Source organism: Astatotilapia calliptera, chromosome 23 (genome assembly GCF_964374335.1).
Source record: "Astatotilapia calliptera chromosome 23, fAstCal68.1, whole genome shotgun sequence".
In the NCBI taxonomy this organism is placed as follows: domain Eukaryota; kingdom Metazoa; phylum Chordata; class Actinopteri; order Cichliformes; family Cichlidae; genus Astatotilapia; species Astatotilapia calliptera.
Window position 1 is genome coordinate 2,453,550 of NC_137443.1, and position 18,178 is coordinate 2,471,727.

Genomic DNA, 18,178 nt, shown 5'->3' on the forward strand with positions numbered 1-18,178 from the left:
AAATCTCTTTTTTCTTTTACTACACCTTATTAATATTTTGCTCTTACTATTTTTCTATTTATTTTTTATTATTTTATTTTATTACATTTTTTTCTACTGTACCATTCTGCTGAGTGATTGTCTGCTGCTCGTCAAATACATTTCATTGCGATGTTGACCCTGTGCTAACTTGCATATGACAAATAAAACTGAAAACTGAAAACACTTCACCAAAGATCTGGGGACCGAGCGAGCACAGTGATGATCTGAGCTTTGTGACATGGCGTGCTATCCTGCAGCCACCAGGAGATGGGCACACTCTGTGATGGGAATGATCAGAAACGATACTCAGGCTGTGGTGACTGAATTTTGGTCACTTGGTACTAAAGTGTGACAAGAAAACACCCCCCCACATCATTAAAACACCATCAGCCTGAATGGCTGGTACAAGGCAGGAAGGAGCAATGCCAAATTCTGAATGTTTTATCTGAATGCAGAAAGGGACACTCATCAGACTAGGCAACGTTTTTCTAATCTCTTGTTGGCCAACTTTGGTGAGCCTGCACAATTTGTAACCTGAAGTTTTTCTCTGACAGGAGCGGTACCTCATGTGGTCTTCTGCTGCTGTCGACCATCAACTGTGTTGTAATGAGTGGTTATTTGAGTCACTCTTGCCTTCCTATCAGCTCAAAGCAGTCTAGTTATTGTCATTTGACCTCTTGCATCAACAGAGAACTGCGGTTCAGTGGACATTCTCTCTTTTTAGAGCGTTCTCTGTAGAGATGGTTGTGTTTGAAAATCTGCTGAATCGACGGCACTGCTAGTTGATTCAGCTACTTAACAGTGAAACTTGTAATAGTAAAACTAATCTCTACAGTTTGTGCAGAGCAACACTTTTTAAATGAAAAATTTGTATTTTATGTTTATACTTGGCCAACATCTATTATAAGCAGGCTTAGTTTAAACCAAAGAGCAGCTGGTGCAACTCTTAAACATTTGAATCCAATATGCGAGTTTCTTTCATCATTAAATGTATATCAAGTTTGTGTTTTTGTAATCGTGCTGAGATAATAACTATGCTGACTAATACATATTTTTCAGTTGAGTGTATAATAATAATAATAATAATGAGTGATAACTTCATGATGCCAAGAGGCATAAAACCCTGGCAGTGTTGCTGTGGACCCTCTGAACGACTGAAGTCAAGTGTCGGTACTCGATTTGCAGGCAAGGACAAAGTCATCCAAGATTTTCTTTTATTTTCCAACATCACTGCAACCCTCTCAGTCTGTTTGTCCATCTGTCTGAGTTCTGATATTGTGGTCAGTTTGTGGGTGGAAACCTTGTTCAGCAGCAGTATCATCCCATCTACTCGACTCTCAGATTATTCCCTCAGAGTTCATTCAGAGCAGTAAGTGAACAGATTATTTTATCTGTGGCTTGTATCTTTTAAGATTCTGGCTTTGCTGAAAAGTCAAATCACAAGTGATTTGACTCCTCCCCCAAAAAAGCTAAACCTAACAGCTTTACAGCTGGCATTTTCCATGTTTTGATTTCACATTTAGATGCCGTAAATCAGTAAATGTGTCCTTGTGGGGATTCTTAAGACAGCCCTGCAAAGCATTCATTGCAAGTAATTGGGGCTCTGCTTTCTCCACAGCGACACTCTTAAAGTTTTTTTTTCCTGCTTTGGGCCAAATCCAAGAGTGGAGTAAGAGCGTTTGTTTGACATTTGTCCATAACATCTGGCCACTGGGGTATTCTGCACTACAGCTTATTAACAATGCTACAAGCACACATGTGTTTCCCTTTACGACACTAAGCAAAGAAACACATCATCCAGCCTGCCACTATCCAGCCCTTTACACAACAATGGGCCCTTTCTCTCTCTTATTTACCCACTTTCAGTTAGGGAAAGAATGGGCTTTTGACCACAAGCATGATGAAATGTGGTCAAACCTGATCTATTGTTGGGGAAATGATTCTAAAGATACTCCACTACACAGCTAAATGCTTCAAAACCCCTCAGTTAGAGCAACTTGATGGATCTGCAGATAATGTGACCTAAGAAAGAACAAATCTTGTTAAAGTTGCAGCTCTACCCGAATGACCCGAATAAGGTCATGCAGGAAACTAGCTGCAGAAAAAGATCAGCTTGAGCTGCAAAATTTCATTTTTTATTTATTTCACACTTGGTTCAACAGTTTCAACAGTTTTATCCTTTCATACACACAAACCAGGCTTTCCCTTGATATAACACGGCAACCATGAGTGAAAAGGAGAAGGAAGAAGAAAATATTCTTATTAAACCCTGCCCCCCCATCTACATTTCAACTAGTGGGCACCATTAACCAATGAACACGTGAGCATTTATCAGACCAAACAGCAAATACCTCAGCACATAATAACAAGGAGAAAATAAATAAATAAAATAAGGAGTTAGCTCGAATTTATTGCGTATTCTTCATATTGATTTATCGTTTTAAACATGTAACACTTTTTAAAACAATGTAAAACTCTTAAGATTATAATGAAATCTAATCAAATCAAATCACTTTTATTGTCACATCACATGTGCAGGTACACTGGTACAGCACATGTGAGTGAAATTCTTGTGTGCGAGCCCCACAAGCAGCAGAGTTGTGCAAAAATACAATAACGTAAAACAAGCAAAATATAAGAATGGCTAAATCTGAGACTAATAAATATATGTACAATATATAATAGTATATGCATTACTGGATGTGTATACTAAATATGTTTTTCTACGTGTGTGTGTGTGTGTGTGCACATATTTTACAAATTAAATAGAGTAAGCAATAAAATAAAATATATTAAATATACAGAGGTTGGTAGTTGGATATTGTGCAAAACAGTGGCATTAATGGACAGTATGTAGTGCATAATGTTGAAGTTCTAGTAGTGGAGGTGAGGTGTCTATGAAGTGTTCAGCAGTCTGATGGCCTGGAGGAAAAAGCTGTCTCTCAGTCTGCTGGTACGGGACCGGATGCTGCAGAACCTCCTTCCTGATGGAAGAAGTCTGAACGGAGGTTCTGCAGCATCCGGTCCTGAAGAGAGTTCCACAGTCGTATACCCGTAACCGTGGTCCCAGCGAGCTGATGCTTAAAATGATATTTCCTTCAGCTGTCCTCACCTCCCAAACACAGGTAATATATTATTTTTAGCCTTAAACATAATTAATAATGTCCGTAGTTTCACTAAACCTTCTACTTTCAATAGTTTCGATTTTATAAACAATTTATTTAAGAATAAATGAACCATGACGCAGCAGTTTTTAAGTGTCCACTGGCTTTAATTTGCTACTTAAAAATGAAGAAAACAACAAATGTCAGCGGTAACAGCTGACATACTTTTGGTTCCTCTATGATGTTTCTTTTTAAACCTCTGACTACACACAGGTGTTTTGTCCTGTTTCTCACTCTAGCAGAGAGTGTCTTACCTTCCTACGCACCTGTTGCTCTTTGGCTGAGTGGATCTTGACGTGTTTGCGTAGGGAGCTGGGATCCGTGTAGCGCTTGGTACAACCGGAGATCTGACATGCATACGGTTTCTGGGAGGAGGGAGGAAATATTTCTGTTCAGTTATCAGAGCAGAATGTATAAATGTAGCTTTTCTAATAACAGAGACACAGAATAATATAAGCAGCTAAAAAAGAAAATTGTAAAGGAAAGGAGAAAAATTAACATGCAGTAAATATGAAACTTATGTAAGTAAAGGCAAAGATAAAGTCCTACCTTTCAGCTGAGAAAGACACATAATGTGAGGTAAAAGGAAGACCAGACAAAGGATGAAAAGAAAAGACAATCAGTTGACAAAAATTTGAATACCACAACATCTCTTTGGTTATTAGTTTTTCAGGGTTTAAAGCATCGTATTTCACTTGCAGTTGCACTCACTCAGCAATGAAACCCATCTCTCTTGCTACTGACAGCACCGATACTGCATGATTAATAATGTATAAAGACTTAAAGACAAACACTATAATATATCAGCGCAAGAAATACACTCACTGGCCACTTCATTAGGTACCGCTCGTTAATGTAAATGTCTAATTAGCCAATCACACGGCAGCAACATATAGACGTGTTCAAGACAACCTGCTGAAGTTCAAACTGAGTATTTCAGAAACTGCTGATCTACGGACATTTTCCTGCACAACCATCTCTACGGTTTACATAGAACGGCCTGAAAACAGAAAACATTCAATAAGACCCAGAAATGCCTTTTTGATGCAAGAAGGTAACAGTAACTAAAGAAGAACATCTATGAATGCAGATCACATAAAACCCTGAATAAGATTGGCTGAAGCTGCAGAAGACCACACAAGGTGCCCATCAGCAAGAACGAGAACAGGAAACTACGACCTCACTGCAACATTTTGAAGGTAGGGTCAGGATTGATGTGAGCAACCTGAAAGCATGAATCCTTCATGCCTTTATCAACAGTTCAAGCTGGTTGGTGCTGCTGTAAAAGTGTGGGGATGTTTTCTGGGCACATGTATAAATGACACAGCCTATCTAATTATTGCTATCCTGTATATAACAATATTCATGGACCAAAATCTCTGAATTATGTTTCCAGTACTCGAGTTTTATGCCATGAAGAATTAGGTAGTCCAACCCTGTATTAGAAGGCGTACCTAATAAAGTAGCTAGTGAGTGTATAAATGATCTTATTCAACCATGTTGAGGAGTATTCTTAATAATTAAGCATTTATGTGATTATGCACACTGCATACACCGTGATGGAGTACACCACTTTCATTTCACATTTTTCTAATTAAAATGAAGGATGGTGATAGAGATTTTTTTACTTTTTACATTCAGTAACATAAGTTTTACAGACTTTATTATCTCTGCACTTTAACGTTTTCTCTAAGTAACCTGTTGTCATCCCAAAGTGCTTATAATGCCACTCATCTCTGTTTGTTTTGCCAAGAAACCGACTCGATACAGCGCAGAGCGCCGACTTTAAAAGAAAAATAAAAGAGTGAAGTAAAACTTCTGTGTAGGATAAATATAATTAAGCTTTAAAATGATTTTCCTCCTCAGTGTTTCTGGCAGCGCAGCCGACTGGGCAGCACAGTGAAAGCCATCGTGGGGTGTTAATGTGAGGCCATAAGCATCGGGGTCCCAGATTAGCTGTATCGTTTGGACTACTGTGGAAAGAGTGTGCAGTGGAAGAAAATCCCACACTGACAGAATAACACAACGTCTGCATTAACATTTCTACTCTTACTACTTGATAATTTACTGTTACATATAGAAAAGTATTGGTGCACGGCCAGTTCAGTGAAAACAGGGGGAAACATTCTGGTTGCAAAAATACTGCTAAAATTACTTTCTCTGGGAAGAAAATCAAGGGTGACACTGCCTGACCACTGCTACTCTTTTTCTAACCGCTCAGCATTACCAGTGTTCAGTCATGGGAGTAACGGCGTTACTTTTTTCAGTAACGAGTAATCTAACTAATTACTATTCCTATCGTTACAACGCCGTTACCGTTACTAAAAAGAAAATGTGGTCCGTTACTATTTTCCAACAAACAGACGGTTGAAGCGGTGTTCAGTTTACCGCGTCTTGTATCAGTTGCACAGAAGTAGCTGTAAGTCATCTGGGCGCTGCAGCTTTAAGCAGCTGCGTGCTCACGCGGATCACTTTCTGCCCGACGATCACTTTTTGGCACAACACCTGAATTTAGTTTTCCTATTTATTTCTAAACAATTAAATTTTAATAAATGGACTGGTACTGACAATCAAATCAAGCACTCATAGCTTATAAGTCTTATTCAGTCAGTCAGACACATTCATGCAGTACTTTTGATGCTTTGGAGGCAACTCTTGGTTCTTACTCCAAAATAATAATAATAATAATAATAATGATGGATTGCATTTATATAGCGCTTTACAATTCCACTATTCATTCACACACTGGTGGAGGCAGCTACAGTTGCAGCCACAGCTGCCCTGGGGCAGACTGACAGAAGCGAGGCTGCCATATCGCACCATCGGCTAAACCGATAAAAATACAGACTAGAGGAACAAAAATTGACCCACTGAGCTTTAGCATTGTAGGCTCTACCATGTAAGCCACAGCTGCCCCCTTTATAAAGGGACTTAGGTCCATTATATACAAATTTGAAATACTCCTTCAAATAACTACTCAATAATACGCACACTTACACACCTTGAACTCAGAAATGTAATCAGAAATAAAAATGGTGCAGAAAACCATCAACGTGCATGAAAAGCAGTGGTGCATAATTGTGTATGCTTGGTAGGGAATGGTGGTAGGGTAGATTGATCTGTAATGGCGCAAAGCAGAATATTTGCATCTAAAATAGGATATAGCATAAGTAGAACATAGAAATACATTAAAAATTACACAAAATTCAAGTAAATGAGTACTTAATTACAGTTGCGCTCTCACCCGATGGTGTTGGGCACTGTACGATTAAAAGTGCTCTAGTCCAGCGTTTTACTGGGAGGCACATATTGAGCTGGTTGTTTCAAATCAGATTTAAGTAATCTTTCAAACGCAGACTGTAGATTCAGATGTCAGAAAAAAATTATTGGGATTCGATTTATTGACTTAAAGGGGAAAAAAGTAAAAAATCTCTCCCTTGCAGAGGAAACCCAACGTACTTAAGAATATAATTTGAGCCCAACAACTTCTTTACTCCCTAGCTGTGCTGGCATACGGATGGTGATAAAGTGGGTGGTAAATTGGTGGGGCTACTGAGACATGACGAGTGGCAGCAATGGCTGACTCAACCTTTCCTTCTCGCTCCACGGGTCAGAGAAACAGACAAAGCTCTGTCTGAGCCTGCAGTCCCAATCCAAGCCTGTTATGGCACAAGCTGCAACTTGGCCAAATGACACTGATCGTTTAATGATCTGTGGCATGTCACTGCAAGAGGAAAGTGGGTGAGAATGCCACACGGCTCACTGACTGACAGCAAGTTAAAGTCTAACACTGTCACGATGTGGAAATAGGCATTTGAATGTTGTAAAATCAGAGCAGGGATACCGCACGATATGCACACTCACGCACACACCGAGGGGACGTTCAAAAAGTCACGTTTATTGTTGGCAGCCGTAGTCTGTGTTTGGTTGTGTATGATCATGGAGACGCCTACTATAGCAGGAACTAAAACAAAGGTGGTTTGGATTACTCTGTCAAGTGTTTACATGTCTGAACGTGGGCAGAAGTTACCAAATGAAATGAAATGAATGAAACTATACAGCGATGTATTATTGAAAGTTCAAAGATCAGTGTGGGCGCTAAGTAGAGGGCAACAGAAGTCGCCTCTGCCCACCTTCACACTCCTGCCAAACAGTCTTTTTTTTTTGTCCTTTTTTTAAAGCATCCTGATCCATCCTGACATTGAGGCTGATGTGATGCAATTGCAGCACGGTATCCAGATAAGTTCCTCAAACTAATCCCGAAATGGATTTCAAAGAAAGTGAATGACGACATATGCAAACATCAGTAGTTCAGATTAAACACTCTGGTGAAACGCTGGGAGGGGGGAGGTGAGAGAGCAGAGGCTTGGATTCTGACCGTGTCCAGGTGAGTGCGCTGATGCTTGGCCCGATCGCTGGAGTTGCTGAAAGCTTTCTGGCAGCCAGGGTGCTGGCACAGGTACGGCTTCTCTCCTGTGTGGCTCCTCAGGTGGATCTTCAGATTCTCCAGACGAGAAAACGCTTTGTTACAGCCCTCGAACTGTGGAGGAGGGGAGACAGAGATTAGAGCACAAAGGCAACCACACTTTGGCAGGTATGCACAGGACCACACAGGAAAAATAAGCAAAAAGCCCACATGCATGCACACAAAAGAATTGAAATCAATCAGTGTAAAGCTGGCAAACGTTAGAACCGTGTGGGTTGTGTATATGTGTGTGCATGTGACTCAGAGATAAGTTGTTCCAATCTTTCCTTCAGTCTCATAATTACTCACACAGATGGAGCTCACTGTAAACGATATATTAACTAGTTATGGAAAAGAAATTAAATACTTAAAGAAAACCTTTTACGCTGTTACGGTGGGAGATGCTCAGATTAAACACGAGGATAGCAACTTGTGATTCACAAGCTCAGGCTTCAAACCTTTCGGTTACAAGGGTCAGCCAATCAGAAGAAAGTTGGCTTAAATGCAACTTTGCAAACAATTTGTTTTGCACTAAGACTCAATACCAGAGAAATAAAGATTATGTTGAACTCACTCGTGCAAAGCCACTCTAGTAAAGCAGAGAATAAAAGATGGACCTGGGAATTAGCAGAAACTGTCCACTTTAATAATGTGGGTGGTGTAAGTGCGAGCATTTTTTTTCCATGGCTATTATGTTGCAGATCCAAAGACCTTTGTTGAAAAGCACATCCACTTGAAAAACAGCCGCATTCATGGCAGTGCTCTTGTCTCGAGGCTGCCATCTAAATTGCCGGGAAACTGGAGTGTGCCGTACAGCAGCAGTTAATGGGCTGTAATGCATAGCATGAGATAAGTGTGCTGCTGTGTATAGTTCATTAGACTGACAAGTGACAGTGACTGTAAACAAGCTCATAGCCGACCCAGCTTGGCTCATTTGATCCCGACCACTCTGCCAATGAACACCACAGATTTGTTAACATGTGAATGATTCATGAAGCTTCTCGCATATCCGCTTCTTCTCTTAAGGAGAAAACACAGCAGGCTGGTGGAAAGGGCAGTCCCCATCAAAGCCCCCCTACAGTGGATGCTGTGTAAAGAGTCACAAAGTCTACTGGTGCACAGTAGAAAAGGAAGTTCAGCTCACTGGTACTTTTTTCTATTTACTTGTACGTACCCTCATGCACTTTACTATCACTCGGTATAAAAGCAAAAGCTGTGTCAGGACTCTTCTTCTGAACAGTCATTTTTCTGTCACCCAGTGAGGGCTTCATTCAAACCATGTCAAGAAAATAAAATTTAAAACACTCAGAGTGAGCCAGGAAAGCATCCACTCTGGTCAAAATATGACTATAAAATTCTTAAACCATAAATTTTATACAAAGTCTCATACAGGAAACAATTTTTCCACTCAAAACCAGTTTTGGAAGCGGCCTGAATGGATCTCAACCAAAATAAAACTGCAGCTCCAAGACTGTTATAGGGGTGCTGTGGCCTTTCTGCTGTATCCATTGTACGCTGACCTTTAGCGAAGCCTCCTGACAACAGGTCAGGTTACAGCTAAGGAGAGAGTGACACCATTTTTCTAACGGTCCTTCAGCTACATCTAGACTCAATACTCATCCCTGGTCTTCTTCATTCACTCGCACAGTGCAGGCAGGACCTTCTATTCACTGAGGCTCCATTTAATATAGGCGAAACCTAAGCCTGACATGGTAGAGCCGTTTTGGGTGACCATGCTGATCTGCAGGTTTATGCATGTGACTGAGCAGCTCAGTAAGAGAGTCCTAATCTGCCCAATTATGGCTACTCAATGCATAGCTCCTCATAAAGTTTGTAAGACCTTTGGGTGGATGACTATGGAACAAAAGCTTCCTTTCACCTTAATAAGTTGCATTTTTCCATTTGATTTCCATCATAATTTGCAAAATAAAAATGAGACTGACTAAAAAATACTGAAAGTTGGTAAAAAAGAAAGAAAGATGGGACTATTAATGCCTTAAAATTGTATTTTCTCACCAAACTGTAGCTGGATATTGGTGGCACTATGATACCTGAGAAACAGTTTCTCATCAGTTTTCAACAATCAGCAATTAAAATGTATTGAAGTTTGAAATGAAGCATTTCCAGCCAAGGTCTGCATAATCTGTACTCGTCTCATTGTGCTGTAAATGGATAAAACTGAGGCCCTCAGGTTAAGTCAACACGTGCCAAAGGGCCCATAAACAAATTCATTCAGTCAAGCTGCAAACTCTGGTTTAAAAATGCAGCTGATAAACCGTCAACGTCTGCGCTTCCTTGTAAGGCCACCTCCAGCTGGATTCAAATGTGACTCAAAGTTCATAGATTCAACTTTACAGCAGAAGTAAACAAGTTCATATGTTTGTTCAATTCTTTGACAAATATGAAGGAAGGATACTGGCTTTCATTAGGTGAGTTAAAACTAGAACATCCATGACATAGTAGTTCATCCGGCTCTTGTACCATTCACAACTCACAGGTTAACGTCCATAAAACAACACATATGTGCTTGACTTGAACACAGTTTGTGTGAAGACCCATTTGGCGATCATTGTGTGCAAGTTTAATTCAATTCGGACCTTTCTAAAGACGGAGTACTGACTCTTGTGAATTCAGGATGGATGGACCCGTTGCCACAGAATGAGCTTATCGGCACTTCAGCCAGATCCATAAAGGTGAGGCTACTTTACACTCCATGGATGCACCTCACAGCCAAATGTGCTCTAGTTAGCTGATACAGCCACTTTTGGCACGGAAAAATTAAAATGATGTAAAACAATCGTAAAATGATAATACACAACAACAAAAGCCCAAACATCTCTGTCAGCACGGTAGCATGTCATGGCGATGATATGGTGCTTAAAACGAGAGCTTCTTTAATAGTATGGAAGTTGTTTGGCTACAAGAGGCTAGATCTCCAACAAAGCACAGTAATAAAATATGGAAGAAAACTGTTACTGACAAAGGTGGAAACAACAAAACTTGAAGCAAAAACACACCGTCGAGTACAGCCGGGCTGTGACGGCTGGAAAGGAGGAGATGCTAGCAGCTGCTGATGTGCAACCCAAAAGTAAACAAATGACTCAAGAAAGGTCTCGCAGGAGACTCGCTGGTTGCACTCCATATGACAGGAAGGTTATTGATGCAATTACATGGAGCTAAAAGAGGGCTTTAAGCAGCTGAATCAAATGTTCGACCCCAGACAACATCCCAGGAATTTTTCAGTTTCCATTTTTTATTATGTGACAATATTGTACAGGTTTCTGAAGCGTAACAAGGTGGTGACTGTTAGCGTGTTAAGCAGTTATGCTGCACTTTTACTTAATTTCCAGGGAAAAACACCACCTGGGCTACGTTCGTGTTTACCTTTGACTCATCCTGTGTCACGACTATTGTACTGTATTGCTGCTGCTGGCACCTTGACAGATTCACACTTCGAATGAGGTCGTCTATCATCAGCAGTTCACTGGAAAAAAGAAGGATAGAAAATGCCCTTTGCACTAATAAATGCTGCTGCCTGCAAGCCAGTAGAGTATTTTTCAGCATTTTTCTTGTTATTTTCATACATACCAGTATTGCAAATTTCCTACAACTTTGAGGCTATATTGCTCTCCCCTAACAGCCATAATGCTAAAATCAAGGCTTCAATATTTTTTATTTCCAGCATATAAATAAACTTGCTTCAAGTTCTTCATAATTTATCCCTGACTGCTGAGCTTCGATTGGGTAAAGATAAGCTTGTAAAGCTGAAATGCTATCAAAGTAAGCATAAAGAAATGCAGAAAATTTGCAGTACGATCACAGCTAAACGTCTGCTTGCCAGACTGAAATGAAAGATGAGGAAAAATATTCACAATTCCTCAACACTACACAAACACATGCTGTCTGGGGTTCAGCATTTAGCTATAAAAATGTCTTAAAGAGTTCACATCATACAATGCTGTAACGCGGGAAAACATTATTCTCGAGTCATACCAGGCAAATGTTTTGGATGAAAACAAGAGAGGCAGCAACGGTGGGAAAAGTTAATAAAATCTGTGCGAATGAACATCCACGCTGCCGTACCACTCGCGACAGACAAGGTCTCTGCTTACTGCTGAAACACGGCGCCGGGCGTTCGAGTTCGGAAAACAAAAATGGCTATTATTGACGTGCCAAAAGTTTATTTATGTATAAGGGAATAATCCCTCTTTCACTCCTTTTTTTCTGCAATATAAATTTGAGGCTGAATTATAGTTAGGGGTCCGCTGGGGAAACCGTGTTAATCGTGTAAAGCACATTATTACTGCGGGATCACCACTTGCAGTTTGCATGGAGACGGCCAGAGTATGAGGTTTTCCTGCCTGCTGAGAAACCAACAGGCACTGTCACCTCTAAGCATGAGTTTGTACCAGAAACCCTGCATGAAAACGTTGTGCTAAAGTAAGACGTTAAAGCGTGGCCGATCTACGGGTCCAAATGATCCCTGTCGGCTTCATTTCATTTGGTGTTTAAATGAAATACATGTATACTGCTTGTGTTGAATGTCCAAGGGGATTAAAAGTGTTCACGTGGACATATTTGGTCTTATCGTGGCTATTTTATATGTCATGCTGTGTGTTTTCATTTCCAACTGAAGATATATTGTACATCAGTGGGGTCCTGCATCATCCATGAGAAGCTGACTAAAACACACAGGCTGAAGTGGTATAAACAGAGAGCTCTGGTGGCTGAGGCTTCTAACACAGGGTGGATTTTACCTTTGATGTTATCTATGCAAACACTTTAGGCGGAGCTAATCACATTAATTGCTTTAAACATGTTTAGTTTTCCTCTCTGAAAACCTCTGTCTAAGGTAAACCAGCAGATGACCGCACGAGGGGAGCGGCGCTGGCAGCGTGGTGGGATTTGAGCCCCATTTGACACCATCTCACCATTGATTTGGGGGGTGCTCAGTAGCACAGTAAACATTGGCCATGACAGCGGGGTCCTGACACGGCTGAAGGGGGCGAGAGCGGGTTGAAAGGGTGGACAGGCCGCCGATCACAACAGACAGATTATGGGCCCAGCATGCAGAAGAGTGGCGGTGCGTCGTGCATGAGGCCTTCATGGGAAATGACTCCTGACTGGCAGGTAAAAGGCCAAACAGTTTCAGAGCTAAAAGGCAGCAGTGTACCGCTCTCCTCACATGCAGCGGCTCATTAGCAACCTGCTGGAGCTGCGGATGATGGGAACAAACTGGCCGTTATGGACGGGTGCTGCGGGAAATATGGCTGCTGACATGTGTAACAGAAATCTGATTAAAAGCCTTGATGAATGGTGTTCGAGGAGCGGTGCAGAACAGAATCAGAAGCAAATCAGAGGTTTTTCTTTCTCCTGAAAAATAATATCTGACTGTGGCCCTTGCAGCCAAGGTCATCATTGACAGAAGTCATTTCCCCTCCCCCCAAAAATAGCTCCAGGATTTTCTGCTCACCTTAATGGAGTTGCTACAAATTCCTCCTACATCACATATCTCTACATCAGCACATTCACTAACGAGTTTAATTGCTAACTAGCATGAAATTCCCCATTTCTCATGTTCTGGGGGTTCCCCATTAAAAGATTCTCTGAGCCTAACAGTCACGACTTCTTTTCTATAATTAGTTTTAACCCAATGCATACATTAAGGCTTCTTAGCAGGCAAGATGAGGGTAAGAAGTGTTGGTTGCAAATGAAAACACTGCCAAATAAAACATGGTATAAAGTGCCAATGCTCAAAAGCAGGTTGTATAACATTATAGGTATGAAAAAGGGAGTTTGAGGGAATGAGTTGGTTTATCACAAGGTGTCTTTCTCTGCGCTGACCAACGAGGAAAACCACCAACACTTCAGGATCTGTTCCGAGTGAAGGCTGTGGAGCAGAGTGCCCCGGCTGCGGATGAGAGAAACATGTGCATTTAATCTGCCGGCTTCCAAATGCCCTGTGGCAACCACAGCAAAGAGCAGAAAAACGTAAATGGATGAAATTATATCCATATGATTCAACGAGACAGCTAAGGAGAGGCAGGTTTCTCATGCGCTTCGTCAAGATACAAAATTAAACACAGCTTGGCTAAAACATTCGCATTACATAGTTTACACATATCATTTCCAGTGTGAACCGAGATCCTTTTAGCAGCCAGCTTCATCTGCTGTGAATTGAGCATTAAAAAGAATCAAAGATAGCGAGCGGCTTTTTTTGTTTATAAGATGAAAAATTAATTCACACCCGCCTGCTTTGAAGCATCTTTTCTACTTTGCCTAATTTTTTTTGATTTATGAATGTGAGATATCAGTACACACACGCACACACATGACTGCGAGGGAGGGAGTGTTGTCCAGATGCGAATGAACAAGAAAACAGAGCAAGAGCTCAGCCGATAAATTGGTGGGAGGAAGTAGTCATGTAAATGACTAAAGAAATTGTTCTTAACAGCTATTTTGCACTCATGCCTGAATAGTTTTGGGGCCAGATTAAAAACTACGTGGATGGCACAACAGGAAGCATTCCTATGATGACTAAATGGGGCTCACATAATGAGCCAGCCCAGCTGTTTTGTTTCTCTCGCACGCTGTTTGCTGAAGATTGAGGAGGAAGTGTAGTGATGGGTCTGAACCCCTGCTCCCGCAGTGGAGGCCTGGCACGGTGCAAGCCTGGGTGCACAACAACACGGTGAGCTTTCATGGAAGCACTTAACCTGCTGTGATCCAGAGACCTCCATTCAAATGTCGACCAGCTCTGCAGCCCTGCTTCACATTAGGGAGCTAAGATGTGATTTCCCCTTAAACCTGGCAGCCCGGGTTTTACGGGTTCATCAGGTTGAGGCGGAAAAAAAAATCCAGGGTCACGTTCTTATTGAGATGAAGTGAGCTGACAGGGAAAAGGATATTTACTGCGCTATCATGGAGCGTTAGTGGAAAAACCAAACGTAATTCCAGCTAAATTGCACTGGCATATTTAATTTTCCTTCTGGGCAAAGGATCAGGGTGTTAAGAAATAATTTTCACGTGGACATATTTTATACTCGACTGAATGAAAACAAGCCAAATCTGCAGTTCATTTTAAAGCAGTATTATTGATTGCATACATATCAAACAGCTCGTGCCTCAGTGACACGAGAGCAAAAATAGATCGGCAGCCTCGTTGCAAAAAGGAAAAATCGGTGGTTGCATTGAGTTTTTTTTTCTTTGCGTGCTCAACCTCTGGGCCATGACTTTTGATTGCAAGGTAATTTCACAGGTCGCCTGGTAGGAGGCAACAGGCCCTCAAACAACCTCAGTCCAACTCAGATTGTGGCAAAAGTTTGCCGTCTCCTTTATAAAAGCAGACCGACTGCCAAGACACTGATCAGGTTGAGTCAACCTGTGCGGTGAGCGCAACTTAGCTGCAAAGCATCTTTTTGCAATAGGAGATTGCCAGCTGTATTCCAGTTACATTGCTAAATAACAGCAATGTCATTTTGCAGATAATCGCCATCCTGCAGTCGCTATTTGAGGAGAAATTTCTGAATATCTGTGTGGTTCTGGTTGGACTCTGAATATAAGCAGTTAATGTGAATTTCTGAGTGTGAAGACGGCAACAGATTTGTGATTTTTGCTGAATTATCACAGCTATTTGCATTATTATCACGCACAGATTGCATGTAATTGTCAATTTGACCTCATTCAATTGGAAACTCATTGCAGACTGACTCCATCTTATTGCTGTTTCATCACTGTCTTACTGCACCAAAGCTGCTTTGAAGAAAACACTGCGATCGGTTGCCGACCTGGTCGCTGTTTTCAAAGCCAATAAGACCAACAGTTTACTGCACTCAGTCGCAGAACTGTTGGTCCTACGACTGTCCTCTTTAGCAATGTAGTGAGAAACACTATTGTCTCAAAACTATTTCTTTTCAAATCTGTTCCACATCTGGCTTAATTTAATTGTTAAAGAATTGATTTGGACAGTGTCCTTGCATCAGTGTTCCCTAACGATTCAATGACCGCTGTGTTTGAGAAGGATTCTGGGTGTTTATTTTGGGGATGAGACATGATCCTATTATGCCTCCGTTCAGCTGCTGAAAGAGCCATCCCACTTTGTATCATGACAGCAGGGTTACAGTCGCAGCAATCCTAAGCATTTATAATGGCTAATTAGAGAGCAACACAAAGCTTGCAGGGCCACGGCCATTAGTAACCATCAAGACATTAATTATAAACCCATTCACGAAATCCGAACCCGCCATGAAAAAGACAGACTGGGGGTTACGCAATGAAAATCCTAAACATGATCTGTGTTCCGAGCCGGCGCCTGGACTGATGTTACTGGCAGTCAATGCAGGATCCTGTTTGACAGGCCCATGAGCTACGGCATCCTCTAACACTCGGGCTTCAATCTATTCAGCACCTTTCACTCACACTTGCCTCCATTCGCACTCTCGCTTTCTCTTGCTGTCTCTCTTTTACCCTCTTCAGCCAATAAGCTCCTCTTGCACTGCAATGGAGTGTTTTATACCTTAGTGCAGTGGTTCCCAAACTTTTCTTGCTGGGCCCCCCTTTGTTTTACAAGAAAAATGTTGCCCCCCCCCGCGCGTGCACGCACAAACACATCCTCCAACCACACACGCCCATATTTTGCCCCATTGCGGTTTATTTCACACCTCAAACATTTAGTAAACAATTAAGCAAATACAAGTAATGTGCAACAAATTACAGGTAGTAGTAAATTAAACTACTAACTCTTTTACGCTCCGTCCACACCTACATGGGTATTTTTGAAAACGCAGCTGTGTCGTCCACACTAAACGGCGTTTCGAATCAGCGAAAACTGAGATTTTTTAAAACTCAGTTTTTGAGTTTACACGTGGACGAGGTAAACGGAGAAAACGCAGCGTCAAAGGTGTGCGCATTTTTTGACGTCACACTGTGCGCCACGTTATTGTTTCGGTGAAATGAATTTCTACAATGGCAGACGTAGACAAAATACTTACTGTTAATTTTACTCTCTGCAGTGTTCAAATGCTTACACACACACAGTTACTGTCCCTCCACACATACGACTCAGTTCTGCTTCTATGCGCCATCTTTGTTTACCCTTTCCCACCAAGGCTGACTTCTGATTGGCCAACATTTCTACACGGATAGGAATATAGCGCCACCTGCTGCTTTGGCATGTTCCTAGCAGCGTTTTCCTTCGTTTTTGGCTTTTATGTGTGGACGGGATTTTTTTTTTAAAAACGAAAACGGAAAATCTTCGTTTTCAAAAATACCCGTGTACGCGTGGACGTAGCCTTAGAATGAAGTTGGTTTGGAAACATATGCAGCGATGCTTCATCTCCTGCTTTGTGTTTCTGTGGGCGCAGCGCTAGCAGTGTCCAAGCGTTTCGTCCCCTCCCCCAGGGGGCGGGCCCCACACTTTGGGAAGGTCTGCCTTAGTGTCTCCATTTTTTACTGTTGGTATTGGGGGATAATAGACGCCAATTCACCAAGAGCCAGTGGTGACAAAAATAATTACATTTAATTGATGAGATTTATGACTCTTATTAATTATTTGACACATGCTGTAAAACGAGTCCAATGTGACGATTAGTCTGTTTTTACTGGCTCCAACCAGCCATCCATTATTTTCTCCTTCTTCTGTGACTTTTCCTTTTTAAGCGTAACTCGAATTCTTTTATACTTTAACCTGCCTTGTGTTGATCTGCTTCCTCTTTACATGCATAGCCCTTAATCTCGCAGACTGAAAACCTTCCAAGAAAATGTGCCACCCTGCTTGCTCAAAACGTTGCACGTCTTGGGACTGGATTTCATTTCAGTGCTTTAAGGCTGCTGGTAATGGAGAAATTGGCATCTTTGCACATTGCCACAGGTCTGGAAAGATGCCCCTGCTCTGACCACAGTTCCTGACATTAACCATTTATGCCCCAGAAAGAAAAAAACACGCCCACTAGTTAACCACAGCATCTACCCAGTAAACCAAAGTACATTGCCAGTAGCTGTTTTTTAACAGTATAAAAGTGCTTAAGTGTTTATTTTGTTAAAATTTGGATTCTTGCTGCGGTCAGAGAATAGTTCATACTACAAGCGGCCAAGTTTTATTTTCATTGTGATGCAGACACGCACACTCTTCTCTTCTGCATTCCCTTTTTTGTTGTTTCAGCCGATAAGATGAATGTTAGTTTTCCATCTTGCGCAGTGATTTAAACGTGTGTGTGACGACCTAACATAACGAACAGGAGGAATCAAGCGTTTCTGTACCGCACAGGCTTGTTAGGTAAAAAAAAAAAAAGAAGTGAAGGCCCTTCTCCCTCTCTGGCAAACTATTCCACACAACCCAAGAGTTGACACAGCTGTCTAAAGAATCACGCCTACTGTGGCACACACTGGCAACTCTATAACTCTGACGTGACAACAAATAAACATTGCTGAAGGCCAGAGAGTTGCCAATCAAAATACTTCCATGCCAGAAGTGCTATAGTACTGAACAAAAAACATGCCAGCAAAATTAAACAATAGGTCAACATGGCAC

General features: G+C 41.5%; 1 protein-coding gene across 3 annotated transcripts in view; it reads right to left on the reverse strand.

The window, feature by feature from the left end:
- Window positions 1-18,178, reverse strand: part of glis1b (GLIS family zinc finger 1b) — an 82,878-nt gene that overhangs the window by 16,721 nt on the left and 47,979 nt on the right. For 2 of the 3 annotated variants that reach the window (XM_026158907.2, XM_026158906.2), the window contains exons 5-6: window positions 7,564-7,725; window positions 3,440-3,550 (exon numbers count right to left, since the gene is read on the reverse strand). In XM_026158907.2, the coding sequence (XP_026014692.1) occupies window positions 3,440-3,550; window positions 7,564-7,725 (273 nt within the window). The remainder of the gene's footprint in view (window positions 1-3,439; window positions 3,551-7,563; window positions 7,726-18,178) is intronic. The other variant, XM_026158908.2, reaches the window with a different exon arrangement.